The 25,348-nt window shown below is 58.9% G+C and overlaps 20 protein-coding genes across 20 annotated transcripts; 10 read left to right on the forward strand and 10 right to left on the reverse strand.

Annotated features, from left to right (window-relative positions):
- Positions 1-11: 11 nt before the first annotated feature.
- Positions 12-2,135, forward strand: KL911_004793 (uncharacterized protein; the record flags this gene model as incomplete). Its single annotated transcript, XM_043200123.1, has 1 exon — positions 12-2,135. The coding sequence occupies one exon, from the start codon at positions 12-14 to the stop codon at positions 2,133-2,135; it is 2,124 nt and encodes a 707-aa protein (XP_043052413.1).
- Positions 2,136-2,194: 59 nt separating this feature from the next.
- On the forward strand, positions 2,195-3,448 carry KL911_004794 (uncharacterized protein; the record flags this gene model as incomplete). The annotated part of the gene is made up of 1 exon (XM_043200124.1): positions 2,195-3,448. The coding sequence occupies one exon, from the start codon at positions 2,195-2,197 to the stop codon at positions 3,446-3,448; it is 1,254 nt and encodes a 417-aa protein (XP_043052414.1).
- A 25-nt stretch (positions 3,449-3,473) lies between these two features.
- On the reverse strand, positions 3,474-4,844 carry KL911_004795 (uncharacterized protein; the record flags this gene model as incomplete). The annotated part of the gene is made up of 1 exon (XM_043200125.1): positions 3,474-4,844. The coding sequence occupies one exon, from the start codon at positions 4,842-4,844 to the stop codon at positions 3,474-3,476; it is 1,371 nt and encodes a 456-aa protein (XP_043052415.1).
- A 285-nt stretch (positions 4,845-5,129) lies between these two features.
- On the forward strand, positions 5,130-6,512 carry KL911_004796 (uncharacterized protein; the record flags this gene model as incomplete). Its single annotated transcript, XM_043200126.1, has 1 exon — positions 5,130-6,512. One exon carries the CDS (start codon positions 5,130-5,132, stop codon positions 6,510-6,512), a length of 1,383 nt encoding a protein of 460 aa, XP_043052416.1.
- Positions 6,513-6,661: 149 nt separating this feature from the next.
- Positions 6,662-7,544, reverse strand: KL911_004797 (uncharacterized protein; the record flags this gene model as incomplete). The annotated part of the gene is made up of 2 exons (XM_043200127.1): positions 6,662-6,686; positions 6,760-7,544. 2 exons carry the CDS (start codon positions 7,542-7,544, stop codon positions 6,662-6,664), a joined length of 810 nt encoding a protein of 269 aa, XP_043052417.1.
- Positions 7,545-7,688: 144 nt separating this feature from the next.
- KL911_004798 (uncharacterized protein) lies at positions 7,689-8,353 on the reverse strand (the record flags this gene model as incomplete). The annotated part of the gene is made up of 2 exons (XM_043200128.1): positions 7,689-8,138; positions 8,321-8,353. 2 exons carry the CDS (start codon positions 8,351-8,353, stop codon positions 7,689-7,691), a joined length of 483 nt encoding a protein of 160 aa, XP_043052418.1.
- A 127-nt stretch (positions 8,354-8,480) lies between these two features.
- On the forward strand, positions 8,481-8,877 carry KL911_004799 (uncharacterized protein; the record flags this gene model as incomplete). The annotated part of the gene is made up of 2 exons (XM_043200129.1): positions 8,481-8,709; positions 8,855-8,877. The coding sequence occupies 2 exons, from the start codon at positions 8,481-8,483 to the stop codon at positions 8,875-8,877; spliced, it is 252 nt and encodes an 83-aa protein (XP_043052419.1).
- Positions 8,878-9,100: 223 nt separating this feature from the next.
- KL911_004800 (uncharacterized protein) lies at positions 9,101-9,963 on the forward strand (the record flags this gene model as incomplete). Its single annotated transcript, XM_043200132.1, has 2 exons — positions 9,101-9,757; positions 9,838-9,963. The coding sequence occupies 2 exons, from the start codon at positions 9,101-9,103 to the stop codon at positions 9,961-9,963; spliced, it is 783 nt and encodes a 260-aa protein (XP_043052420.1).
- Positions 9,964-9,975: 12 nt separating this feature from the next.
- On the reverse strand, positions 9,976-12,507 carry KL911_004801 (uncharacterized protein; the record flags this gene model as incomplete). Its single annotated transcript, XM_043200133.1, has 1 exon — positions 9,976-12,507. One exon carries the CDS (start codon positions 12,505-12,507, stop codon positions 9,976-9,978), a length of 2,532 nt encoding a protein of 843 aa, XP_043052421.1.
- Positions 12,508-12,696: 189 nt separating this feature from the next.
- Positions 12,697-13,847, reverse strand: KL911_004802 (uncharacterized protein; the record flags this gene model as incomplete). The annotated part of the gene is made up of 2 exons (XM_043200134.1): positions 12,697-13,336; positions 13,408-13,847. 2 exons carry the CDS (start codon positions 13,845-13,847, stop codon positions 12,697-12,699), a joined length of 1,080 nt encoding a protein of 359 aa, XP_043052422.1.
- A 75-nt stretch (positions 13,848-13,922) lies between these two features.
- On the reverse strand, positions 13,923-15,992 carry KL911_004803 (uncharacterized protein; the record flags this gene model as incomplete). Its single annotated transcript, XM_043200135.1, has 1 exon — positions 13,923-15,992. One exon carries the CDS (start codon positions 15,990-15,992, stop codon positions 13,923-13,925), a length of 2,070 nt encoding a protein of 689 aa, XP_043052423.1.
- A 98-nt stretch (positions 15,993-16,090) lies between these two features.
- KL911_004804 (uncharacterized protein) lies at positions 16,091-16,414 on the forward strand (the record flags this gene model as incomplete). Its single annotated transcript, XM_043200136.1, has 2 exons — positions 16,091-16,166; positions 16,233-16,414. 2 exons carry the CDS (start codon positions 16,091-16,093, stop codon positions 16,412-16,414), a joined length of 258 nt encoding a protein of 85 aa, XP_043052424.1.
- A 319-nt stretch (positions 16,415-16,733) lies between these two features.
- On the forward strand, positions 16,734-18,443 carry KL911_004805 (uncharacterized protein; the record flags this gene model as incomplete). Its single annotated transcript, XM_043200137.1, has 1 exon — positions 16,734-18,443. The coding sequence occupies one exon, from the start codon at positions 16,734-16,736 to the stop codon at positions 18,441-18,443; it is 1,710 nt and encodes a 569-aa protein (XP_043052425.1).
- A 4-nt stretch (positions 18,444-18,447) lies between these two features.
- Positions 18,448-20,310, reverse strand: KL911_004806 (uncharacterized protein; the record flags this gene model as incomplete). Its single annotated transcript, XM_043200138.1, has 1 exon — positions 18,448-20,310. The coding sequence occupies one exon, from the start codon at positions 20,308-20,310 to the stop codon at positions 18,448-18,450; it is 1,863 nt and encodes a 620-aa protein (XP_043052426.1).
- Positions 20,311-20,361: 51 nt separating this feature from the next.
- On the forward strand, positions 20,362-20,943 carry KL911_004807 (uncharacterized protein; the record flags this gene model as incomplete). The annotated part of the gene is made up of 1 exon (XM_043200139.1): positions 20,362-20,943. One exon carries the CDS (start codon positions 20,362-20,364, stop codon positions 20,941-20,943), a length of 582 nt encoding a protein of 193 aa, XP_043052427.1.
- Positions 20,944-21,070: 127 nt separating this feature from the next.
- On the reverse strand, positions 21,071-21,364 carry KL911_004808 (uncharacterized protein; the record flags this gene model as incomplete). The annotated part of the gene is made up of 1 exon (XM_043200140.1): positions 21,071-21,364. The coding sequence occupies one exon, from the start codon at positions 21,362-21,364 to the stop codon at positions 21,071-21,073; it is 294 nt and encodes a 97-aa protein (XP_043052428.1).
- A 77-nt stretch (positions 21,365-21,441) lies between these two features.
- On the forward strand, positions 21,442-22,929 carry KL911_004809 (uncharacterized protein; the record flags this gene model as incomplete). Its single annotated transcript, XM_043200141.1, has 1 exon — positions 21,442-22,929. The coding sequence occupies one exon, from the start codon at positions 21,442-21,444 to the stop codon at positions 22,927-22,929; it is 1,488 nt and encodes a 495-aa protein (XP_043052429.1).
- Positions 22,930-22,941: 12 nt separating this feature from the next.
- Positions 22,942-23,820, reverse strand: KL911_004810 (uncharacterized protein; the record flags this gene model as incomplete). Its single annotated transcript, XM_043200143.1, has 1 exon — positions 22,942-23,820. One exon carries the CDS (start codon positions 23,818-23,820, stop codon positions 22,942-22,944), a length of 879 nt encoding a protein of 292 aa, XP_043052430.1.
- Positions 23,821-23,848: 28 nt separating this feature from the next.
- On the forward strand, positions 23,849-24,514 carry KL911_004811 (uncharacterized protein; the record flags this gene model as incomplete). The annotated part of the gene is made up of 1 exon (XM_043200144.1): positions 23,849-24,514. One exon carries the CDS (start codon positions 23,849-23,851, stop codon positions 24,512-24,514), a length of 666 nt encoding a protein of 221 aa, XP_043052431.1.
- Positions 24,515-24,546: 32 nt separating this feature from the next.
- KL911_004812 (uncharacterized protein) lies at positions 24,547-25,310 on the reverse strand (the record flags this gene model as incomplete). The annotated part of the gene is made up of 2 exons (XM_043200145.1): positions 24,547-24,622; positions 24,754-25,310. 2 exons carry the CDS (start codon positions 25,308-25,310, stop codon positions 24,547-24,549), a joined length of 633 nt encoding a protein of 210 aa, XP_043052432.1.
- Between the last annotated feature and the right edge of the window lie 38 nt (positions 25,311-25,348).

Here is a 25,348-nt window from a genome sequence, read left to right on the forward strand (position 1 = left end):
ACAATTCTTCCATGTTTTTGCGACAGATCCGCCGGTACTCGGTGCAGATCGCGGCGGAAATCGCCAATTGCGTGCGCGAGGGCGGCCCCGTGGTCGCTCTGGAGAGCACGATCATCACGCACGGCCTGCCGTATCCCGCGAACCTCGAGATGGCCCAGAGCGTGGAGCAGCTCGTTCGAGCCCACGGCGCGGTTCCGGCGACTGTGGGGTTTGTGAACGGCGTGCCGAAGGTGGGGCTGTCCCAGGGCGAGCTCGAGGCCATGGCCCGGCCGGGCAACAAGCACAAGGTCTCCCGCAGAGACATCCCGTACGTGATGGCTCGGCAGCTGACCGGCGGGACGACAATCGCTGCGTCGATGATCCTTGCCCATCGCGCGGGCATCGACGTGTTTGCGACGGGCGGGCTGGGCGGCGTGTCGCGGCCGTTTGAGCTGATGGACGTGAGCGCAGATCTGGACGAGCTTTCCAAGACACCGGTTGCAGTGGTCTGTTCCGGGCCCAAGTCCATTCTGGACGTTGCGCGCACGATGGAGTATCTCGAGACGAAGGGCGTGCCCGTGGCCACGCTGGCAGACGGCGCGAAGACCGCCAACGTGCCAGGATTCTACACTAGAGACTCCGGCGTGGCCTCTCCGTTTGTTCTGGAGACCACGCTGGAGGCCGCGCGGCTGGTGCACAGCGGCAAGGACGCGATGCGGCTGGAGAACGGCTACGTTTTCTGCGTGCCGCCGCCCGCGCAGATCGCGCTGCCGGCAGACTACATCAACGCGGTCATTGCGCAGACACAGCAGGAGGCGGAGGAACTAGGCATCTCGGGCAAGCAGCTGACGCCGTTCATGCTCGGGCGCATCAACGAGAAGACGGACGGGCTGAGCGTGAAGTGCAACGTCGAGTTTGTGCGCAACAACGCCGTCGTGGGGGCGCAAATCGCCGCAGAGCTCGCGCAGCTGCGCAACTCTTTTCAGCCGGCACAGCAGCCTGTTCGGAGCGCGGCCGCAAACCCTGCCAGAGCGGTCGTCGTCGGGTCTGTCGCGCTGGACTCCGCCAGCACGGTCGGCGCCGTCCGTCTTCACGACTCGTGTCCCGGCACAACAGAGCACTCTGTTGGCGGCGTCGGGTTCAACGTGGCTCTTGCGGCCGCGGCCGTCGGCGGCCCCCAGAACGTGGCGCTGGTCGCGGGCCTGAACCAGGCAGACGTGGCCGGCAGAACCGTCATGGCAGCGTTTGCCGAACGCGGCCTCAGAACAGACGGGCTCGTCGACCTTGCGGGCCGCACCGCGCAGTACACGTCTGTCCACGACCACCGCGGCGAGCTCGTCATTGCGTGCGCGGACATGGCGATCGCCGAGCAGCTTGCGCCGCAGCAGGTCGTGGCGAAGCTCGAGCAGCTGGGCCCGAACTACGTGCTCATGGACACCAACGTGTCGGAGGCGGTGATGGACGCGGTTTTTGACAGCTGCAACGGCGCCACGCGGCTGATCATCGAGCCCACCAGCGGCGCAAAGGCGCGCAAGCTCGCAAACACCGCAAAGCTCGGCTGTTTCCCGGAGAATAGAGTCCATCTGATCACTCCCACGGTTTTGGAGCTGGAATCGCTATACGACGCTTTCTCCGCTGCCGGCCGGCTCGAGGCGGTCTCGTCGTGGTTCAACGTGCTGGACTCGCTCAACATCAACTCTGCGCTGCGCAACAAGCTCGAAAAACAGCCAACGGCCAGGGCATACCTCGAGAAAGGCGTGCTCCAGCAGGCGTTCCAGCTGCTACCATACTTCCCAGCTATTCTGGTGAAGGACGGCCGCAACGGCGTGGTGCTGGTGGAGATTGTGGGGTCTGAGACGGCCGAGGGCTCGCATTCCGCTGCGTTCAGCGTGCTCCACCGCGGCCGCAACGGACTCGGCGTGCTCGTGAGCCACTACCCTGCGCCTAAAATAGAGCCAACGACGATAAAGAACGTCACCGGCGCGGGCGACAGCCTGGCAGGCTTCCTGCTGGCGAAGCTCGCACAGACGCGCGGGCTCCCTTTCGCAGCAGAGCGCGACGCTCTCGTGCACGGCGCCCAGCAGGCCGCCGCCGCCAGCCTGCAGACCAGCCGGGCGGTGAACTACGCGGCTCTCGCGCGAGCCCCGATTACGTAAGCACAGAAAGTAGTCGCAGTAAACATTTGATATTTTCGCTGGCAGAAAACCAGAGCCAAATGAGCATTCCCGAAGGCCGTGCAGAGACGCTGACGAGCGAGCAGGCGCAGGTGCTGAAGACCATCTGGAGGCACTATCTCCAGGCGAACGGGTACACGGTGGGCGACGAGACGGCGAAGCGCAGCAGGCACAACACGCTGAGCTCGGTGAAGTCGAGCGAGAGCGCCAAGAAAGGCCGGAAAAAGGGCCTTTTGGGGCGGTTTCGCCGCGGGCACAGCAGCAAAAAGGCCGAGCAGGAGCTCGGCGCCCATTTGAGCCACGATCTGGGCACGAAAGTGCACGAGGCGTTCCGGCCGCTGGACGCAGAGACGCGCAACGCGTTCTGGGACTTTCTGCGGCACGACACGCCGGACAACCTGCTGCTGCGGTTTGTGCGTGCGCGGAAGTGGGACGTGGACAAGTCTCTGGCTATGATTGCCAACACGATGGACTGGCGCAGGAACCAGTTCGACGTGGAGCGGGTGTTCCGCGAGGGCGAGCTGGGGATGCTGGAGGCGGGCAAGCAGGGCGTCCTGAAGCAGTTTGCGACGGGCAAGTGTGTGATCCGGGGCCAGGACAAAACGGGCCGGCCGATCGTGATTATTCGGCCGCGCTACCACTTCCCGAGCGACCAGACGGACGAGGAGGTCGAGCTGTTCACGATTTTGATCATCGAGTACGCGAGGCTGCTGATCAACGAGCCCATCGACTCGTGCTCGCTGATTTTCGACCTGACCGGGTTCAGCATGAGCAACATGGACTACACCTCGGTCAAGTTCATAATCAAGGCGTTCGAGGCGCACTACCCGGAGTCCTTGGGCGTGCTGTTCATCCACAGTGCTCCGTGGATCTTTGGAGGCATCTGGAATATCGTCAAGAACTGGCTGGACCCGGTGGTTGCGTCTAAAATCCAGTTCACGAAGAAAACAGAGGACCTGTTTGCCGTCATTGACAGGGCGCACGTTCCAAAGGACCTGGGCGGCGACGACGACTTCGAATGGAAGTATCTGGAGCCGACGAAAGAGGCCAACGGCAAGCTGCACACGGACCAGAAAGAGAAAGAGGAGCTAGAGCACGAAAGACACGAGCTGGTGGAGCAGTTCATTAATAAAACCATCGAGTGGATCGAGTGCACCGACAAGGACAGAGACCGCCACCTCATGGCCGACAGACTGGCCTTGGGCAGACAGCTGTCGGATAACTACAAGAAACTGGACGGCTACATCCGCAACCGCGGAATATACGACCGTCTGGGCTACATAAAGTTTGAGTGATGGATATAAATTTTGCGAAGGCAGTTTACCAATGCGCAGAGCCGTCGCCGGCGCCCTTGGTCCACTGGCCGGCCAGGCCGACCGTTTCGGGCGACGAGGACGGCGCCGGCTTCTCCTTGTAGCTCAGTAATCTTCGTCCCCAGTTGCCCGCAGCAGCGTTGCCGGTCTCGTCTCTGCACTGCTTGAGGAACGGCAGCAGGGCGGTGCCTCCTGTTCCACGAATGTCTTTTTTTGGCGTCTTGGCCTTTGCAAGGCCAGCGCGCAGCGTGCTGGTGGCCTGGGAGCCCATGCTGCGCGCTTTCTGCGACTGGATCACGATGTAGCGCGTCACGATCTGGATATGCTTGTCTCTGAAACACTTGAGCATCGCCACACACGCGTCGTACGACAGGACAAGCTCAGAGTTCTCGTGCGCGTGCTTGGCCACGTAGTCGCTCAGAATGTTGATCTTGCCGAGATGGGCCAGGAAGTCGGCGTGCTTGCCCGGCATGTACCGTCTCATGTCTGCCATGAAGACGTTCTCGCCTGCCGAGGGAGTCTGCTCGCCCGTGGACAGGTGCTCGACGTTGAGCAGCAGGTCGAGCGCCTGGATCAGCGACGACTGCGCGTTCGAGCCGCCGCTGTACTCGCGCGGAACAGTCTCGTTGCCGTAGTAGACGCCGTTCTCGAGCCCGGCGTCCTTCATGTTTTTCCAGCCTGCCAGGTACGGCCGCAGGCGGAAGTAGAACACGTGCGGGTCGCACATCTCCTCCATGCGCATCAGCACCGAGCCGAGATAGTCGATCTGCTCGGCGAGCCGCTGCAGACACTGCACGACGCGGTCCGACGAGCCCTCTCTGGCGTGTTTGATGGCGTCCAGACCTGTCGTCAAACAGGAGGCGCCCTTGTACTCGAAATAGACACTCACCAGGTAGAACCAGCTCTCGTCGAAGGACCCGGTGAACGTGGAGATGGTCTGTATGTTGTCGAGGAAATCGGCGTCGGAGTCAGGCAGAAGGTAGCAGAAGTTCCACAGACACAGCCCCGCGTACGTGGCGACGGGCGGCAGGCGCAGGTGCTCGGAAACGGCGATCCACGGCTGCGCTAGTTGTTCGGGAAGACGGTTTGTGGGCTCGGCGACTCCCCAGATGTATGCGTGGGCAAGAAAGCCCAGGACCGAGTACGCCCGCCGGAACTCGGCCTCGGAGTGCAGCTGCGACGTCGACAGCAGTGGCAGGGCGTCCACGACGGCGCGAATCCGCTTTGTCAACAGCAGGCCCGGCAAGGCCCGCACGAGTCGTTCCCACGGCTCGTAGTAGGGACCCAACGACTCCAGCGGCATCTCCTCGGGCAGGAAGCCTGTCTTTGCGGAAACGTCGTACTGGGCCAGGTCCGGCAATGGATAAGTGTAGGACATAGAAGAGCAGAGAAAAGGACAAAAAAGGTTTTTCTCCCTATTTTTTTTACCACCTCCAGTTTCCTTTTGGAGGAGTCAGCCGATTTCTGCAATTGTGACAAACAGCCCCTAAAATGCGAATGCGGCACGCAGTAGACGCTCTGAGAGTCCAGGCCCTCCAGCGCACTGAGACCCATAGCCAGATAGCCCGATCGCGCTGCCTCCCCTTTTCGGCCCACTTTTCCTCGACCCCGCCACCGTTTTGGCCGCTTATGTCAGCCCCAAACAAATATTTTTTTATTTATCATGACGTCCGACTCAGAAACAGCGGCGGCCAACCCGGCGGAGGCGCTCCGGCTGATTCCGCCAGAGCCCACGGCGGACGAGCAGTTCAGTCTCGCGCAGGTTGCGGCCGGGTGCAAGGTGTATGCTCTCAAGGACGGCGAGTGGCGGCTGGCAGAGATTCTCGCCCTCCAGCGCAAGAAGGGCAAGCCCGTGTACTACGTGCACTATGTGGAGTTCAACAAGCGACTGGACGAGTGGATCGACGAGACGAAAATCGACACGCACCGGCCGATGTATCCTCCGAAGCCGCAGAAGGACAAGAAGGACAAGAAACAGACGCGCAAGAAGGCCGTCAAGAAGACGGCGCCCAAGTCCGAGACTCCAGAGCCGCAGCGCGCCACGAGCGAGCCCAACGAGGACGAGATGGACCTGGACAACCTGAATGTGCAGGGGCTGGTGAAGGAGGGCGAGGAGCTGAGCCGTGAGGACGAGATCGAGCGGCTGCGGACGAGCGGGTCGATGGCCCAGACGTCGACGAGCGAGCTGGCGAAAATCAGGAACTTCAGCAAGGTGATCATCGGCAACCACGAGGTGGAGCCGTGGTACTTTTCGCCGTACCCGGTCGAGCTCACCGAGGAGGAGTGTCTGTATATCTGCGACTTTTCGCTATGCTACTTTGGGTCGCGCAAACAGTTCGAGCGGTTCCGCGCAAAGTGCACCCTGAGCCACCCGCCAGGAAACGAGATCTACCGCGACGACTACGTGTCGTTTTTCGAGATCGACGGCCGCAAACAGCGCACGTGGTGCCGGAACCTGTGTTTGCTGTCGAAACTGTTTCTGGACCACAAGACGCTCTACTACGACGTCGACCCGTTCCTGTTCTACTGCATGACCAGGAGAGACGAAAAGGGCCACCATTTGGTGGGATACTTCTCGAAAGAGAAGGAGAGCGCGGACAATTACAACGTCGCGTGCATTCTGACACTGCCGCAGTACCAGAGACACGGATACGGTAAACTGCTTATCCAGTTCTCGTACGAGCTGTCGAAAATCGAGGGCAAGGTCGGCTCGCCCGAGAAGCCGCTTTCTGACCTGGGTCTGCTGTCCTACAGAGCGTACTGGGCAGAAACCATCTGTGCTCTGCTGGTGGAAAACGGAACGACCGACATCAGCATCGACGAGATTTCGCAGCTCACGTCCATGACAACGACAGACATCCTGCACACGCTCCAGACGCTCAACATGCTGCGGTACTACAAGGGCCAGCATATCATCGTGCTCACCAACCAGATCCTTGAAAACTATGAAAAATTGCAGCGCAAAAAGAGGCACAAGCTGGACCCGTCGAAACTGGTCTGGAAACCGCCCGTGTTCACGGCGTCGCAGCTGCGGTTCGGGTGGTGATCAGTCCCACGGGACCGTGTGTTTCGACAGGGCGCTCGCGGCCGCCGCGCTCGGGATTTTGATTCCGCAGCAGTCGCCCCACGTCGAGTGGTCGTGGCCCGCGTGCTCGTCGTCGTTGTCTGCGTGTTCCGAAACGCCCTCGGGACACCTCAGAATGCTGCCAAAAAGGAAATGCTGCACCACGGGCAGTTTGCCCAGCACCTCTGCCTTGTACATCTTTATCATGCCCTCCTCGATCTTCGCCCACGACTTCACACCACTGATATCGTCCAGCATTGGCGAGTGCCATCTGAGCGACTCTGCGCCGGTTTTCACTTGGTTTATAAACGCAATGCACCCAAAGTATAGGTATTTGTCCTTGAACTCGTCGACGTAGTCTTTTTGGTGGATCGAAAGCGGCCGTGGCCGCGAGAACGGCGCCAGCTGCGCGGCGCCAAACAGAAACGGCAAAAAATGGTAGTCGTCCAGCCCCCACACGCCGTGCGACCCTGCCGGCTCGAGCCAGTAGAGCAGTTGCAAACGGCGCATCAGGCGGAGGTACCTGTTGAATATGCGAAGAACGAGCCATTTGAAATCTGCGGGCTGGAAAAAGCCCAGTTTGTAGAGACACAGGAGAAAACACGCAAAGTTGAGCTCGTGCCCAGAGCCGTAGTCGATCCGGGTGCGGTCGCCAAACGAGTGCATAAGATAGCACCCGAGCTCCTCCGCGTGCTCCTCGCCGACACAGCCTTGGACGAGGCCGGTGACCTTGGTGGCCAGCTCGTCGTAGAAATCGCGGAACTCGGGCTTGCCAAACCGGCTGCTCGTATCCTTGACGACGGGGTGGCTGTCGACAATGCCGTTAATTTGCTCCAGCAGCTCCAGCACCTTGCCTATGTTGTCGCCCAAAGAGTCGTCCGTGTACCCCAGTTCCAGGCCGTGCACAGACGTGGCCAGGTCCACGACAAAGCGCACCATCTCGCTGTACACGGCGCTGTCCTGGAACTTGGCCAGATCCTCGGGCGTTTTCAGCCGTTTCGCGGGCACAACCATATTATTGGCAAATTAATTTACTTGTTTCTCCTTCTCGGGCTGTGCTGATTCGCGACTATCTGCTGGCGCAGGTGCCTGAGCGCGCGGACCTGGTTTTTGGTGAGCACCATTTTCAAAAACGCTTTTGTGCTGGCGCGGAGCCAGCTATTTGTGCTCTGCGCCTTTTGTAGTTCGCTGACTTGCAGCTGTAGTCTCTGGATGTGCGCGCTGCTCTCGCGCAGTTTGAGCCCAAGCTCCTGCTGGAGCCGGCCAACGCTGAGCTCGAGCGACCGGTCCTGCAGCGCGCGGTTGTGCTGTCTGCGCATCTGTCCCAGCTTCAGACCGCTGATCTCGGCCTCCATGTCCTCCAGCCGGAGCTCCAGCGCGGACACCTCCTGCCTCGCTATCTCGGACGGGTCCACGTTCACGGCCCAGACCACCGCAAACGGCAGCAGGAAATACAAAAACCGCGTCTCGTTGCACACCAGCGCGCTCACCACCAGGACGAGCATAATTATGTGCACAATGCTCAGCCTGACGGCGCCGAACACAAAGCCGACCTTGGCGAAAACGAGCCCGATCTTCTCGCCAAACCGCTGCGGGTCCAGCGGCAGGCTGCTATAGTACAAGTATGCCAGACTGCCGGTAGCGCACAAAACAAGGAGGTTGGCGCTGAAGGGGCTGCTCAGAGAAACCCGGAGGTGGCTCTTGAGCGCGAACGAGATCAGAACTGACGTGAGCAGTAGCAGGAGATTCAGCGCGGTGCGGTCCTGCCGGCGCAGCCGGCGCGCGCGCACGGCACCCTCGTCCACACTGCTGCTGAGCGACATGGGACAGAAGCGTTGCGGGAGGTGCCCCAAAGAGGAGGCAGAACAAGGTCACGTGACCACTTGCCTGGGCTGGCGTGCCCTCGCCGTATAATGAAAAATTTTGTAGGCAAATTTATTATTATTCAAGATGGTTTTAGTTCAGGACCTGCTGCACCCAAGTGCCGCCTCTGAGGCCAAGAAGCACAAGCTCAAGACCCTCGTGCAAGAGCCAAGATCATTTTTCATGGACGTGAAGTGTCCAGGATGTTTGCAAATCACCACCGTGTTCTCCCACGCCCAAACTGCCGTGACCTGTGATTCGTGCACCACTGTTCTGTGTACGCCAACGGGAGGTAAGGCCAAGCTCTCTGAGGGATGTGCATTCAGAAGAAAGTAAGCAAAGCATAATAATCAGGGGGAGATGCGGATATCTATAGCTTGAAGCAATGGAATACGATTAAGAGCGTGGCGGCCGCAGTGCGCTGGCGAGTCGCGTCCAGCGACAGCATGCGCGCGCGGTAGTGCCCAGCGGTAGCGTAGTGTAGGACTGCGTAGTTGCTCGGCCTGTGCTTACGTAAGACAAAGTATCAGATCGAGAGAGCCGAGAAGCGTGTATGGAGGGGTTAGATGAGGTGCGCCTGTGAGAGCCCCATGCGGGAGGCGGCGAATGCGCGTGTTTTGTGGGATTTTCGTACACGCTCTCCTAGAGTCACCCCCACGCTAGGCGGTCTCGTAAATTTTCCTCTCGCGAAATCGACCGATCAAGTTATGGCTGACAAATTTGTCGTTCTGGACAACCCGTCTTCCCTCGCCCCCGTGGCGACACCGCGCGTGCTCACCGTGGCCGGGTCGGACCCAAGCGGAGGCGCAGGCATCGAGGCCGACCTCAAGACGATAACCAGTTATGGCTGTCATGGCCTCACGTGCGTCGATGTGCTCACCGTGCAGAACACTTTGGGAGTTTCTGGCAAGCTGGAGACGGCAGCAACGGTTGTGCAAGACATTTTGCAGGCCGATTTTGCAGACGGCGGAATCCATTGCGTCAAAATCGGAGTTGTGACCAGACCGGGGCTCACCGCGATAGTGCCCCTTCTGGAGACCTTCCGGCCGCAGTTGGTGGTCGACACAGTTATAAGCTCAACGTCCGGCTTCACCATGGCGAAACAGACGCTCGTGAGGGACTGCATCGCGCAGCTCTACCGCTATGCCACGGTTATCACGCCGAACTGGGACGAGGCGAAAATTATCTACGGTCTGCTTTTTCCGGACAGCTCTGTGGGGGAACCCTCGATAGCCGGATGCGAGGATCTGGCACGCAAGCTTGCAAGCGCCATTGGATGTCGCGCAGTGCTGATAAAGGGAGGCCATGTTCCAGCACAGGAGGCCGTCACAGACGTGCTGTACGACCGTCTGCGCGACGATGCGGTGCACTACAAACATCCTAAAATTGTTAATGCAAAAAATACACACGGGACCGGGTGCACGTTGAGCTCGGCGATCGCGAGCGGGCTCGCGTGCGGCCTGGATCTGCACACGGCCGTCGAAAACGCCATTGTGTATGTCCACGACGCGATCAGGCTCGCCGACTCGACGATCGGCGCGGGCAACGGTCCGCTAAATCACGTCTATAGAATGCCATCATGCTAATTATGTCTCTTTGGAAGCTTGTTCAGCGTGTTTTTCAGAATTTCCTTGGTCTTGTACAGGTTGGTGACACGGATGCGCTCGTTGTTGAGATGCGCGTTGTCGCTGGCTTGGCCCGTGGGCAGGTGCACGGCCTCGCAGCCAAACGTTTTTTCCAAGAACCTGATCGAAGGGATCGAGCCGCCCTCTCTGATGAGCAGTGGCTCGACCCCCCACTCTTGTTCGATATTCTTGAGCAGAATCTTGTTGGCGGCGTTGTTGACGTCGGCGAGCCACGGCTCTGCCTCGTGGATCACGCGCACGGTGAGGTGGTTTTCCGTGTGCAGGAGCGCAAACTTCTCCTCCAAATAGCTGATCAGCGAGCTCTTTATCTGCTCCAGGTCCTGGTCCGGCACTATGCGAATAGACAGCGACGCGGACGCCGTTTGCGGGATCACGGTCGAGTTGTTCGGCCCGGACACGCTCACGTTGTGGATCGTGAGAGACGGCATCCGCCACTTGGCCATGAGCTCGTCGCTGCGCAGCTTGCTGATCTTGCTGGTGATCTTCTCGTACGACGCAAGCTCGTTCTGGGTCACCTTCCTGACCGGCGTGTAGAAGTCGGGCAAGTTTACCTTGCCGTCGTCGGCGTTGAGTTTGGAGAGCAGGTTGATCAGGTCGATCGTCGGCTCGCGCGAGATGCCGCCGTCCACGCCAGAGTGTCTGTCCGGCTTGTCGGAGCGCACCTCCACGGTGGCAGAAATAACCCCACGCAACCCATAGTTGAGGCAGGGCACCGTGTCGTCGAGCCAGTACGAGTTGCTCAGGAAAACCCAGTCAATCTCGCCGAACAGCGGCCGGTTCTCCTGCACCACCGCCTGGAACCCAAACGAGCCGGACTCCTCCTCTCCCTCCAGCAGAAACACCACGTCTGCCTCCAGCTCCTGTTTCTGGTACAGCTCTGCCACCGCGTACATCGCCGCCAGCAGCGGGCCCTTGTTGTCGCTGACGCCCCGCGCGTACAGGTAGCCGTTCTGGGCGGTCAGGTGGAACGGCTCCGTGCTCCAGGAGTCGGTGCTGCTCACGTCGATCACGTCGTAATGGCCGTACCACAGAATTCGAACAGGTTTTGCGGGTGGCCGATTCGCCTTGAACAGCGCATACACCACCGGGTTGGCGTCCGGCACAGGCAGCAGCGACACGTGCGACGCGCCAAGGTTGCGCAGCAGCGTGCGCAGGAAGTTTGCGCACCGCCGCGACTGGTCGATGTACAGCGCCGGCATCTTCGACACGGTTCTGTACTCGACGAGCTTGGCGAGCACCTCGAGCATGCGGTCTGTCGACGTCAGGTCGACGGGCCGCTGCTCGTCCTCGGCCTTATCGAGCGCAGAGATGTCCCACAACGCGACCGAGTGGTCTGTGCCTGCCGTGATGAGGTACGGGTGGTTGTTCAGCTTCGCCACCTTGACGGCGTGGCAGCAGCCGTTGTGGTCGATCCAGTTCGACCGGACCTCGCCGCGCGACTTCCACTTGGTCACCCCCGCGTTCGTGCCCTTGAAAAGACAGTCTCCGTACACCGCCAGCGACACAATGTCTCCCTCCTCGCTCTCGTACGACTTGATCTGTTGCAACGTGGACAAATCCCACACGTTGACGTGGCCGTGCGCAAGCCCGCAGTAGAGGTACGTGCTGCCCTTGTTGCGAGCAAACGACAGCACGGACTCCTGGTTTTCCAGCGACCGCAGCAGCTCAATTCCCGATTTCAGGCCCCAGATGTTGACCACGCCGTCGCCGCCGCCGGTGATGAGAAATTCCGTGTAGTCGCCGTGCTCCGCGATCCCGTCCTGAAGCGTGAACATCTCCATGCAGTATATGTAGCCGTTGTGGGCGTAGGGGATGATGTTGTGCGACGGCACCTCGATCAACGTGCCGAGCCCCTGCTGGTTCGTCGCGGCGGCCTGCGCGGACGTCGAGCGGCCGGCCGAGTCGAAGAACTTGTCGTATCGCCGGAACGGCATCTGGTGCGGGTCTCGCGCGTGCGACTCCAGGCCTATCTGGACATACGACAGGGAGGCGTTCTGTGCGCCAAACATGACCGTTTTGCGCGACTCGGACCACGCAATGGAGAAGATGTCCCCCACATCAATCAGCGAGTACACCGTGTACGTTTCTTTGAGCTCGCCGCGCGGGCTTATGTCCCATATACGGACAAGCGAGTCCGTTCCGCCGCTGAAAAGTCGTGTTTCACAGTCGCTCACCAAAAGACAAAGCACAGACCCCGAATGCGCCCCGTACTCCCTCACGCGCTGGAACGTGCGCAGATCGTACACAAGGATGCGCGAGTCCTGGGTTCCGCAGAAAAGCAGGTGGTTTTTCGGCGAACAAGCGACGCAGACAATGGAGCTGTCGTTGCTCCACTTGTGCACGAGCGACGGGTCTCCCGTGCCGGAGGGCTCCTCGCACACGGAGACCGAGTCCGGGGTCTGCGACCCGGATCGCCAGGTGTTGCTCTGCGAGAGCAGCGGCAGCGATCTGTCGTGGGGTGGGAACATGAAAAGGTAAAATAATTTTTAAGAAAATAAAAAAAATGATGCCCCCACTCAGATTTGAACTGAGGATCTCCACATTACTAGTGTGGCGCCTTACCAACTTGGCCATAAGGGCTTGGGTTGCAGGAATCCCGTGCAGAGCAAACTTACGGCGCAACACGGCTCTACGTCTTCTATTACGCGCTATCTGTCTCATCGTCCTTCTCCCTGTCCTCGGCATGGATCCACATCTTCATGAACCGCGTCAGGAAGCCCGCGCACAGCACCTGCTCGCTCTGGTACAGCACCAGCGGCACCAGCAGCGTGCCCAGGTGCTCGCTCTTGTCGCCGTACTGGGCCGACACCAGCGCCACCCCCAGGGCGGCCGTTTTCGCCGCCCCGCACAGCATCACGGCCACTGTATCTGGGCGGCTGTAGTAGAAGGGGGTCACCGTTTTGTGGAAGCGAGCATACGCACCCTGCTTCGCAGGCTCGGGCAGTTTTTTCAGAAAAACCGGCCGCGACACGGCAAAGCAGATCACCGTGTACAGCATGTAGATCCCGACGTTGAAGAAGCACACCAGGATGATCGACGCGTGGCTCACTGCCGTGAACGCGTGCTGGTAGAACGCCGTCGAGAACGACGAAAACATCACCAGCAGAAGCATGAACGAGCCCACCTTGTTGAACCGGAACGTGGTCAGAAACCACTTGGTCTGCTTCGGGAACAGGTTCTGCACCACCTGCCCGACAAACGTCGGCACAAACACGCTGCACCCGATCTGCTGCATCACGTCTCTGTAAACCCGCGTAATCGACGAGCCGTTGGCGGGGTTGCCGAACTCCCACGCTCCTCTAAGAAACATCTGGCACAGCGCCGGCGTGACGAACGCTCCCAGCATGTTGCCGATAAACACCTCGCACAGCGTCAGGAGGTCGTTTCCGTCGGCCTGCCGCGTCATCACCACGTTCGACGCCACCGTCGTCGGACAGCACGCCGTCACAATCAGCCCCACAAGCAGCCAGTCGTCGATCTGCGGATTGTGGGCCGCCTTGATCGCACAGCAGAAGCCGTACATTATGGCCGGCGTGACGAGGAACTGCAGCACCAGCACGACCGTGTGCGCGCGCCAGTTCGCCATGTTGGCCATCAGCTGTTTCGTGCCCATTGACAGCCCCGAGCCCAGGAAAATGATCGCCACGGCGCCGTACCCGATGGTGTACTCCCCGCGGATAAGCCCTCCGTGGCGGGCAAAATTGGGCGCAAACCGGGCGATCACCACGAAAATCGCCAGCCCGATGTAGAACCAGTACGTCTGGGCAAACCAGAGCGCCGCCTTCTTGGCCTTCTCGAGAAAAGCCATGCTAGATAACGTCGATAAAAAATAATAAAAAAATGCCAGAAAAAGAAACTAGATAATAATTCCGCTGGTCCTGGGCTATGTATCTCTTTTAATAAATGACTCAATCATGCCAATCTCAGACTCGGCGTATTCTTCCACCTCGACGTCGTCCCCGCGCAGCACAGTGTTGCCCTGCACAAGCTGCTTTCTCGGCAGCTTCTTGGCCACCACAACGTCTCTGAACCTGAGCAGCTCCGGGCCCGGCGTGGTGTGCTCAACGAAAAATTCCGTTCCGTTCGCAACGTCGCCAGAACACTTGTAGATGTGCAGTTTCTTGAGGAACGCGTCGATCGCACGCTGTCCGACCGTCTCGATCTTGGTCCTGTCCACCTTGATCACCAGGTCGTCGAAGTCCGGCCGAGTGTACTCCAGCGAAACCAGCCCCTCGCCGGCGTCCAGGTACGTCTTGAGGATCGCAAACCGGGCCTGGCAGTGCGGCTGGCCCCACTTCTTGTTCTCTGGGTCGTAGTACTCCAACGCCAGCAGTCCGGCCCGGCACATGGTCAGATACGACACAAAAAGCACCTCGTCCTGCTCCTTGGGCTCCTTGAACCCAAACACAGACAGCAGCGTTCTGTTCGTGAACAGACTCATGGCAACAGACTCTGCACGGCACTCCTCAAACGCGCCCGACACAGACCCGAACAGCGACCCCCACGTCTCGCCCTTTTTGTAGTACGTCGACACGGGTTTGCCGTCGAGTCCAAGCGGTGGATTTTTCACGTCAAAGTTGAACTTGCCGTCGTCAGTCTCCATCAGCAGCTTCCCGGTCCCGTGGCCCAGCAGCTCGTGGATCCCCACCTGCACCTCAAACGCCTCGGCACGATACTTCTCGTACAGTGGCTGTGTCTGCTCTTCCACGAACGTGACCGGCTCCTTGCCAGACTTGGCACTGAGCACGTTGCCCAACGACACGTTCTTGAACCCGAGGTTGATCCGCACCTTGTCGTAGTTGGGCAGGTTGATGCCTGCAGGCACGCCGCTCGTCGTCATCGACAGAACCTCGAGCGAAGTGAAGTCGGGCGGCGTGAACACGTCCTTCTCGTAGTCTTTGCTCCACGGCAGCTCCGCGATGAAATCCTGCGCCTTGCGCACCAGCTCGCCGAACTTGGCCGTCCTGTCCTTGTTGACCATCGCCACCAGACACTCCCACTCGCCGCGCACGTTGGCCGGCTCCCTGTACGTCTCGATGAAGCCGATGTTGGTCTCGACGGCAGGCCCCATGTCCTTCACCCAGTGCACCTGCGACTGGTAGTGGGCGTTCATCGAGCCTGTCTGGAACGACTCGATGTAGTTCTCGAGCATTTTGAGCTGTGTCTCGTTGGCCACGTACTTTTTGGCCTCGACAAGGTTCTCGACGATCTTGGCGAACTCGGCCGAGTGGTCGCCGAACTTGAACTCAATGGCGGCCGCTTTGCCGCCTAGCTCGAACGTGATCGTGTCCGGGTAGTAGCCCGTCGAGTTCGAGATGTTGGCCGACGCGACGTGCACACGGAACAGCGCGTCGTCCACCTTCTCGAGCCTGGTGTTCTCAGGCATGATCCCGTGTGCAGCCAGCGCCGAGTTGACAGCCTCGACTTCTGCCTTTGCCAGGGTGTTCAAATAGTAGCCCGTGACGTGGCCCTCGGCGGGCCAGCCCAGCAACACCCGTTTCGAGTCGAGAGCGTACATGTCGTCCTTGACCTGCTCGAACAGCTGCAGACACACCTCGTCGTTGACGAGCTCGACCAGCGTCTCGAAGTCGCCCTTGGGCAGCCGCGGGATGAACTTGACGTCGCCGAACGACTTGTAGTTGCCCAGATTGCTCAAAAACTGAGAGGCGTACTCCAGATACGACTTGACAGCGTCCTTGCCCAGGTGCTTTTCCAGGCCAGAATAGTCTGCCTTGACGGCGGCGTGGGTGGCCAGGATCAGGTCGTAGATCTGCTCCGACTCAGGCGAAACAGAGCGCAAGATGACCCTTGTTCCCCAGTGGCCTGCCTTGGCCATGTAGTGGGCATACAGCTTCTCGTTGCGGGACAGCTGCTGGAAGTATGTTTTGGCCGAGAGCCGTGCAATTGGCGCGCCGGTGTCGGCGTAGTACGCGGAGGGGCTCAGAGTGGACATTTTAGGGGTGGCAAAAATCGGGACTGATTTTGCTCTGGAGAAATATCTGAGCATAAAATAGGGTACGCGAAATAAATAAAAAAAAACAGAAAAACACCATGGCCGACAAGATGGAGAACCCTGAGGAGAAAATCCAGGAGGGGCTCTACGACCGCATCATCAACAACCTGGTACGTACGCGCTGAAGAGAACTAACCGCAGACCCAGCTGAACGCAAACGTGGGCAAGATCAACGCGCAGCTCGTGGAGATCGAGAAACAGAACGAGAAGACCGTGCTTGTGAGCGAGCTGTGGGAGAACTATCGCAAGAACGCAGAATTCCACCTGGCCAAGACGGGCGGGCTCGAGGGGCCAATCGAGTAGCTGGCGACGGCCCCACCGCATACATTCTCTTACTTGTCGCTATAGCTGGACTATACTAAACGCGCTCTTGTCGATCGACATTATCTCAACGTACTATTATCGCTATACCGTTCGGTCCACACCTACTCCCTCTGGGTAGGCAGCATGTGGAATCTCTTCTTCAGCGTCACTCTCTGTCTGCTGTACTTGTCGTCTGGCGAGAACCTGGCCGGGTGGGCCGACTTCGTGATCTCGCCCGTCTCCGTCTCCTTCTTCAGCGTGTAGATTCTCTTGCCGTCCGGGCCCAAAGTGTACATCAAGTGCATGGCGAAGCTCGTGGAAATAAAATAAAATAAATGAAAAATTTGTTCTGCACAGCCTTTACCTCTTCTTCACCTTATGTCCAAAGACGTGTTTGCGGATTTGCTGAAAACCTCTGCCAAATCCAGGCCCGCCGCCAACAGGACGCCCTTGGCCCAGCAGCAGCCGCCGCCCGCGCCGGCTCAGGCCGCTCTCGACGTCGACTGGCTCGACCAGCTGTCCTCCCGCGCCAGCCCCAGCAGCACTCCCCAGCAGCAGTCTTCCGACGACTTCGAAAAGCTGTTCGACGTCTTCAAGGCGCCGCCCGGCGACCCGCAACCGGCCGCCGCCGACAGTCCGGCCCCTGCGCCAGAATCCGCCCGCACACCTCCCAGGTCACCCACCCCGCCACCGACCACGTACGCCCAGCTCGTGGAGATGGGCTTTTCCGAGCAGCAGGCCGCGGACGCCGTCCGCAACACAGACACGTTCGACGCGGCGATTTCGTATCTGCTCGACGCCGCGCACCAGCACAGCCAGCCGGCCCGTCGCGACGCCGCGGCGCCAGAGGACCTGGGCGCCCTGGTGAACGATCTCTCGGCCGAGTTCATGTCCAAGGCGTCGTTCTTGCTCAATACGGGCAGAAAAAAGCTGAAGCAGGGCATTGAGATGTACCGGCAGCACGAGCGCAGGAACGAGCCGGCGTGGATGCGCGGCCAGGACAGGTACAAAAAGGAGGACTTTTCAGAGGAGCAGGAGATCGAGAGGGTGAAACAGCTGGAGGAGGAATGGAATCGACGCAAGAGGGACACCCGCGAGGAAAGCAGGCCGTCGGGCACACCGTCGGTCCAGCAGCTGACGCCGTCTCCGACCGGCTCTGCGCCAGCCGCGGCCCCTGCTCCGCTGCTCGACTTCGGCGACGAGCCGGCTGCCATCTCAGACAGCCCGTCAGACCCCACCCCGCCACCGGTACCACCGCAGTTCCAGACCCTCAGACAGCAGGGCAGCGACTACTTCGCCAAGGGCGACTTTACAAGCGCGCTCGAGACGTACCAGCGGGCGCTCGCACAGCTGCCCGAAAACCATCCGTGCCGCATCATCGCCTACTCCAACCTGGCCATCGTGTACTCGCGTCTCGGCGACGCCAAGAAGCAGCTGGAGTCCGCGGAGAACGGCATGGCACAGGCCGCTAGCGCCTCTCGCGACACAAAAATAGACGACAAGCCGGTGAAAAGCTATTGGATTAAGCTGGTGGCTAAGAAGGCAGAGGCCCTGGAGCATCTCGAGAGATTCAAAGAGGCGCTCGAGGCGTACAACCTGCTGATCGAGAACGGAGAGTTCGCGAAACCGGTCATGGACGGGAAAAGAAGATGTCTGAACGTGCTGCAACCGCCTAGACCGGCCCGAAAACCGGCCAAGAGCTCGTCTCCCGCCACAGCGCCCTCCGAGACCGTCTCGCGCGTCCAGGAACACCACCGCAAGCAGGAATCGCTCGAGGAGGAGAAGTTCGCGCTCCACGACAAGGTCGAACAGCAGCTGCAGAGCTGGAAGGCCGGCAAGGAGGACAACCTGCGCGCGCTGCTGGCATCCTTGCACCAGATCCTCTGGCCAGAGCTGGGCTGGAAAAGCGTCGGACTGACGGACCTCGTGCTCGACAAGAAGGTCAAGCTGGTGTACATGAAGGCCGTGGCCAAGACGCACCCGGACAAGATTGCGAGCGAGACGTCGACGGAGCGCAAACTGATCGCGAACGGCGTCTTCATCACCCTGAACCAGGCCTGGGACAGGTTTAAGGAGCAGAATAAATAGAGTGTCATCCCACAATGGCTGCCTCGTAGCTTGTGAGCGCCTGGGCGAGCGACGCGCTCAGCGGGTCCATCAGCAGCCTGCCCAGGTCTCTGTCGGCGCCCTCCAGCTGCGCCAGACTCGACTGGACGCGGTCGACGCACTTGGAGATGCTGGTGTAGAGTTTTTTCAGCTGGAGCAGCTCGGCGCGGAAGTTGGGGTTTGTCGACGGCGACGAGGTGCTGATCGAGTTGAAGTGCAGCCAGAAGTGGCGCAGGAACTCGACGCTCGTCGAGTGCGTGAGCCGGAGCGTCTCGAGCCTGTCGTGCGGCAGGTCGACGTCGACGTCCTGTTTCTCGACGCTCGCGTCCAGCTTGATAGTCCAGGCCTGGCTCTTGGCGTTCTTCTTGATGATGTTGAGGATTTCCTTGTACGTGTCGAGCAGCGGCTTTTTGTTGGCGTAGACCGCAGACAGATCCACGTCCTGGAGCTGTTTTTTGTATGTTTTCATGTACGCGTCGTAGACCGACGGGGTCGGGTTCAGCTGCGACTGCGCGTTGAACTTTTCGAGCACGTCTGCCGGCAGAACGTTGGACGACAGGTTCGAGCGCTGCGTGTACTCCAGCTGGTTGTACTCGACGGTGTTGGGGTTGTCCAGGTCTCTCAGTTCGAGCTCCTCCTCGAACTCCTTGTCCATGTCGGTGTCGTCCTTGATATTCTGCATCATGCGTCTGCTGAGCCGGTTCATCGACCGCATCACGCTGACCAGCTCGTCGTTCTGGTCCTCCTTCATCGTGATGTCCGGCCCGTTGCCTAGCGTCTCCGGGTTATCCTCCTTGTTGGCCTTGATATCGATGAACTTCGACACCTGCTTGCCGTCCTGCGTGAAGAGCTTTATTTTTTTCTTCGCCGCCGTCAGCTGCTCGGAGTTGCGCCGTTTGCGGCTGCCGTCCTCCTCCTTCTTCTCCTCCAGCAGCTTGTCGATGTCTGCGTCCTCCTCCTCGCCGTCGTAGTCCGGGTCGTAGAACAGATACTTGTCCAGAGTGATGTCTCCACGGTCGTACAGGTTGACTTTCTCGCCGCGCAGCTTGCGGAACAGCTTCGACGAGAAAAATCGCGACCAGAACTCGCCCTCGCTCATCTTCGGCACGTTGTCGTCGTACGCCTTGCGCACGATCGGGTACTGCTGGAAAATCTCGTGGATCTTTTCTCGCGTGACCGAGACGTTCACCTGGTTCTCGCTCGAGGCCACCGGCTTGATCGTGCTCAGGACGTTGTACGGGCCGCGCTTCTGGTTGTTCTGGATGGCAAACGAGCGCAGGAGGTGCACTCGCGTCGACCAGAACTCCTCTGGGTCGAGCCCGGACTTGATCACGGCCTCTGCAAACGTCTTCATCAGCGCAGGGTTTTCTCTGAGCAGTTTCTGCTGGAGCGTGAGGTTTTTCAGCAGCTTCTTCGAATCAAGCATGTCGGCGAGCACCTCGTCCTGTCTGCCGTCCAGCGGAGCGGGCGACCCGGCTGCGGACGGCGTCGACCGCCCAGAAGAGGCCGACGCCGCGAGACTGGCGTCCGCTGCCGCGGCCGACTTGCGACGGGCGATCGTCTGCTGCAGCACGGTCTTGACGTTGTCCATGAAGATGCGGCTGTTGAATGCAAACACCACCTCGGACTTCACCTCCGAGCCGGCGCCTATGCCGATCTTCAACAGCATCTTGGGAGACGTCTTCTTGGAGGCCTGCAGGGTAACGACCGAGTCGAGCAGAATCTCCACGGGGGGCGCCACGCCGGCGTCAATGCACTTCCATACCAGACGCGGCGGCGACTCTTCCTCCAGGACGGTGATCATCCCGGCCTTTTTCTTGTAAATGGCCGAACCTGTGATGGGAGACATGACAAGGAAAAAAAAAGTATTTAATCTGATTTTACTCAAGTCTGACCATTTATGTTGAGACTTTTCTGCAGGCCGCTGATTCGCCCAAGGGCGGGCTTTGGGTGCTCTGCGATCCGCCTTGCGCAGACCAAAACACCGGTGTTCGAGAGCAAACACTTTCCTGCCCAGGAAGTGGAGGAAGAGACTCCGAAGCAAAACAGACCAATGACCGTGAACGACGAGCTGCCCGACCCGTTTGCCACCAAAAGACGCAACAGAAGGGTGTTCATAGGGTTCTGGATCGTGATGGGCGTGTCGCTGTTCGGCATATTCAACTACGAAAAGATCTCGTCGCCGGTGATGAGCGCCACCATGTATTTCCTCAGGAGGTCGGAGAACGCGCGCTCGAAGCTGGGCAAATCGATCACTTTCGAGGGCGTCTTTCCGTGGATCAGGGGCGAGCTCAACACCATGAAGGGCAACATCGACGTCGAGGTGCGTGTGGCGGGCGACAAGGCCGGGGCGCTGATGAAGCTGCGGGCCGCGAGAGCGTCGCGCGGCGACAGCTTTCAGATCGAGGAGTGGCGGCTTATTTTCGACGACGGCACAACGATGGACCTGTTGCAGGACACGAGCGTCAATCTGGAGTTCTAGCAGTCACGCCGAACGGCATCTTGCAAGAGCTGTCCCCCACATAAGCCAATCCTCTACATTATGCCTGTATATATGCGTATTTAATCCTGCGTATCATCACGTGTACTGTGCCTGTATCTCGCTGTCTTCACACCATCGACCCAGACAGATTTGCGTCCCTTATTGTTTCCTCCCTAAACCGCGACTCGCCGTGCAGCTGTTTCACGTACGTGGCGTCCTCCAGGACGGGCACGGAGTCCAAATAGTCGCTGCCGTCCTTTTCCTGTCTCGGCCCGAACTCCTCCTCGGGCACCTCTTCTGGGATCTTGTCCTCTTTGTCGTGTCTCATACGCTGACTGATAATTAGACCGCACACAAATATAGCCACCAGGCCGGCTGGAATGCCCACTGCGCAGCCAACAGCACCAGAAGTAGATACCATGGCTTTGACGCAATATTAATAAATAAAAGATAATTATTTGGAGTGAAAGGTCCGTCGCGACGATTATTTTGTCTACCATGAGCCCACTGCGTTTTTGTCGGCAATTGTCCGGACTGCGCGCGCGCAAGAGGCTTGTGGAGCCGCGCGCGCTGATAAACGGCCAGTTTATCGAGTTTCCAGGGTTTGAAGTGGTGAACCCGGCCAACCAGCAGATGCTGGCCCAGGTCAGCGACACGCCTCTCGAGCAGGTCGAGGTTGCTGTTTCTGCTGCTGCGCGGGCGTTTGACGACTACCGCTCCGTGCCCGTCCACGCACGTGCCCGGATCCTCTCCAATTGGCACAATCTGATGCTGGAGCACGAGCAAGACCTTGCCCGGCTCGTGACGCTCGAAAACGGCAAGCCCTTGGCAGACAGCCTTGGCGAGTTGCGCTACGCTGCTAGTTTTTTCAAGTGGTTTGCCGAGGAGGCTGTGCGTTGCTATGGAGACACAATCCCCTCGGCAACGCCTGCGAACCGCATGTACACGCAATGGCAGCCAGTCGGTCCGGTGGGGATCATTACGCCGTGGAACTTCCCGCTTGCCATGATCACACGCAAGCTGGGCGCGGCCTTGGCGGCTGGCTGCACCTCGGTGATAAAGCCGGCAGCTGAGACGCCGCTGTCTGCAATGGCCATGGCTGTGCTTGGCGTCGAAGCCGGCGTCCCCGACGGCGTGGTGAATTTTGTCCCTGTTTCGCATGGCAAAACCGCCAAGGTGGGGGAGCTTTTTTGCAAGTCGCCGGACCTGAGGAAAGTGTCTTTCACGGGCTCTACCCGCGTGGGCAAACTGTTGATGGAGCAGAGTTCCAGCACGCTCAAACGGCTGTCTATGGAGCTCGGGGGCAACGCCCCGTTTGTCGTCTTTGAAGATGCCGATCTGGAAAAGGCCGCCGCCGGCTTTATGAGCTGCAAATTCCGCTCCTCGGGCCAGACGTGTGTGTGCGCAAACCGCATCTTTGTCCATGACAAGATTTATGCCGAGTTTGTTGCCATGGTGGCAGATCTGATCGATAGGAACACCCGGCTCGGTCCAGGTATCGATCCTTCTGTCACGCACGGTCCGCTCATTCACGAAAACGCTCTTGCCAAAGTGGAGTCATTGGTGGAGGATGCCGTGGACAAGGGAGCCAAGATCGTTCGCGGCGGCCGCAGACGGCCAGATCTGGGGCCCCTGTTTTACGACCTCACGCTGCTCAGCGACGTGACGCCAAAAATGGACATCTTTTACACCGAGGTATTTGGTCCTGTCGCCCCAGTTATACGCTTCTCCGCAGAGGAGGAGGTTGTGCAGCAGGCCAATAACACGGAGGTCGGTCTGGCGGCCTATTTCTACACGGAAAACAACAGCAGAGCCTGGAGAGTGGCCGAGAAGCTGCAAGCGGGAATGGTGGGGGTTAACACGGGGCTGATCTCGGAAGCTGCGCTGCCATTTGGCGGTATGGGAGAAAGCGGATTCGGCAGAGAGGGCAGCAAGTACGGACTTGCCGAGTACTCTGAGCTTAAGACGGTTGTGGTGGGTATATAAGGTATATATGGGTTATTTCAGTTTTTTCTTTTGTCCATTGTCTAGTTGATAGATGAGGGCTCCCGCAGACGCAGTGAGCATGCCCAGATAACCCAACGCACCCAAGTTATGGCCAAAAAATACCACAGAGATAACGAACGAGGCCAGTCTGCGCAGAAGCAGCACAACACCGAGTGTGAGCGGGTCGGTTTTCTGGGCCAGCATGTTGACTCCCGTGACACAGACGAGCTGCGTTCCGGTGTTGAGCGCTGCAAACCGCCAAAAGTCGGAGGAGCGGCCATACAGCTGCAGTTCGGCGACTATGCCGTTGCTGATCAGCAGCAGAGACGGTAGGCCGTAAAAATGGGTGTAGAAGAGGGTCTGGACCCAATTGAGGTTCTGCGTGAGCATGATTTTGTTATTCCAGAACGAGGTGACGACTCCAAGCAGCGTCGACGCGAGCACAAGAAGCAGGCCCGTCAGGGTGACGGGATGGCTCGAGTCGCTTTTTTCTCCGGACAGCGTAGTTATAGTTATACCGGCGGACAAAATGATAGCACCTGCGATCTGGTAGATAGAGTAGCGTCTGCCAAAAAATTGCGACCCAACGATCACAGTCAACGGCGTCGATGCCGACCGCGTCACTATGTGCACGGGCACAGAGATGCCGTACTTGAACGCCAAGTTGTTTGCGATGGCACACAGGAAAAAGAGCGAGGTGGTCAAAAAATATTGGAACGGAGGACGTTTGTCGTGATTTCGGGGCAGAAAAGGAGCCACGGCGAGCGAGATGAAGAGGTACTGAAATGCAGTTATGAGGTTCGAAGGCACAGGTTTGAGCTGAGAAATCAGCTCCATGGAGATCACATTGGTGCAGCACCCCGAAAAGGTGAGCAGCGCTGGAAAAAGCATAACTTTGAGAATAAACTGGCTACTTTTTATGTCGGACGAGACATTGCCGTCGCTCGACGAATTCAAGCTGCACAATCTCCTGAAAGCTATTCCTGAGGCGCAGCGGGACCTGATTCAGGCCATATTGCGAGTAAGCAGGTGCTACACGAAAGACCTGGACACGCAATGTGGGGAGATCGTGAGCATAGAGAAGGAAGAGGTGATGGATAGACTGGACCGTGTGCAGCGCAGTTATGAGAGCATCAAGGCTGTCGACAGGACGAAATACATGGATAAGATAAAGCGGCTAGAATCGGAGATGGGCGACGTTGCGCAGCAGTTTGCCTCCTCGAAAGAGCGAATTGACCGTCTCGTGACAAAAATCAAGCGAATAGAAAAAATGATGCAGCTGAAGGACCGGCTCTTCGACCCGAAAACGTTCCACTATGACCATTACAAAGAGTTATATCAGTACGGCATGCACAAGGACGCAAAGGAAAAGAGCCCGCTGAAAGAGCAGCAGTTTCTGAGCCTCGAGCAGGAGATCGGCGAGCTACACAGACAGCGGTCCACCAGCATAACGCGGATCCATAACCCCACCCACTTGCTGGTCCACGAGGAGCCCGTCACGCAGATCTCGGAGACTGTCGTCACCGCGACGTCGCCACCATTAGACCACGATGTGTCCACCACGTTGCGTGGGTACGTTAAGTAGTTTTTATCCATCCCAACTGCTGCGCCATGTTCTCAAACATGCCGCTCAGCGTGCTTTCGCCGTACAGCGTAATCAGGTCCCCGCGCTCTTTCCACTCGTTCTGTCTCTCTATAAGCTCGTTGAACGTGGGGTCAATCGGAACGCTCCCTAAAAACGGCAGGTCCAGACTCTTCGCCAACGCCTCTCCCCCACCCGAGCTGAAAATGTTTGTGCACTCAGCACAATGCGGGCACACAAACCCTGACATGTTCTCCACCAGCCCCAGCACCTTGAAATTCACTTTCTGGCAGAAATTCAGCTCCTTTTTCACGTCGTTGATAGACACCAGCTGCGGCGTCGTCACGACAACGGCGCCGTCCACGTTATTGCAGTACCTCAACTCCTCCGCAATCGCAATGTGCTCGTCAGAGGTGCCCGGCGGCGTGTCCACCAGCAGGTAGTCCAGATGCTCCCATCGAACGTCCTTGATAAACTGGCGGATCATGCCGGTCTTTTTGGGGCCCCTCCACACAACGCTGTTGCCCCTGTCGCCCAGTAAAAACCCGAGCGACATCACAGCCAGCCTCTTGGAGTCGTCGTAGTACACGGGCACCCAGCCGTTCGACGACTGGTGGATTTTGCCCTCCTCTATGCCAAACATCCGGGGCATCGACGGGCCTGTCAAGTCGATGTCCAGCACGCCGACCTTGTAGCCCTGGCGGACGAGCGTGAGCGCCAGCTGCGTGGTCACGGACGACTTCCCCACGCCGCCTTTGCCCGACAGCACCAGCACAATGTGGTCGACGTTGTCCAGCATGAATAAGTGAAAATAATTATTAATCTTCTACACAGCCT

Source organism: Ogataea haglerorum (genome assembly GCF_019207285.1).
Source record: "Ogataea haglerorum isolate 81-453-3 chromosome Unknown 81-453-3_NODE_16_length_219348_cov_95.707317, whole genome shotgun sequence".
Taxonomy (NCBI): Eukaryota; Fungi; Ascomycota; class Pichiomycetes; order Pichiales; family Pichiaceae; genus Ogataea; species Ogataea haglerorum.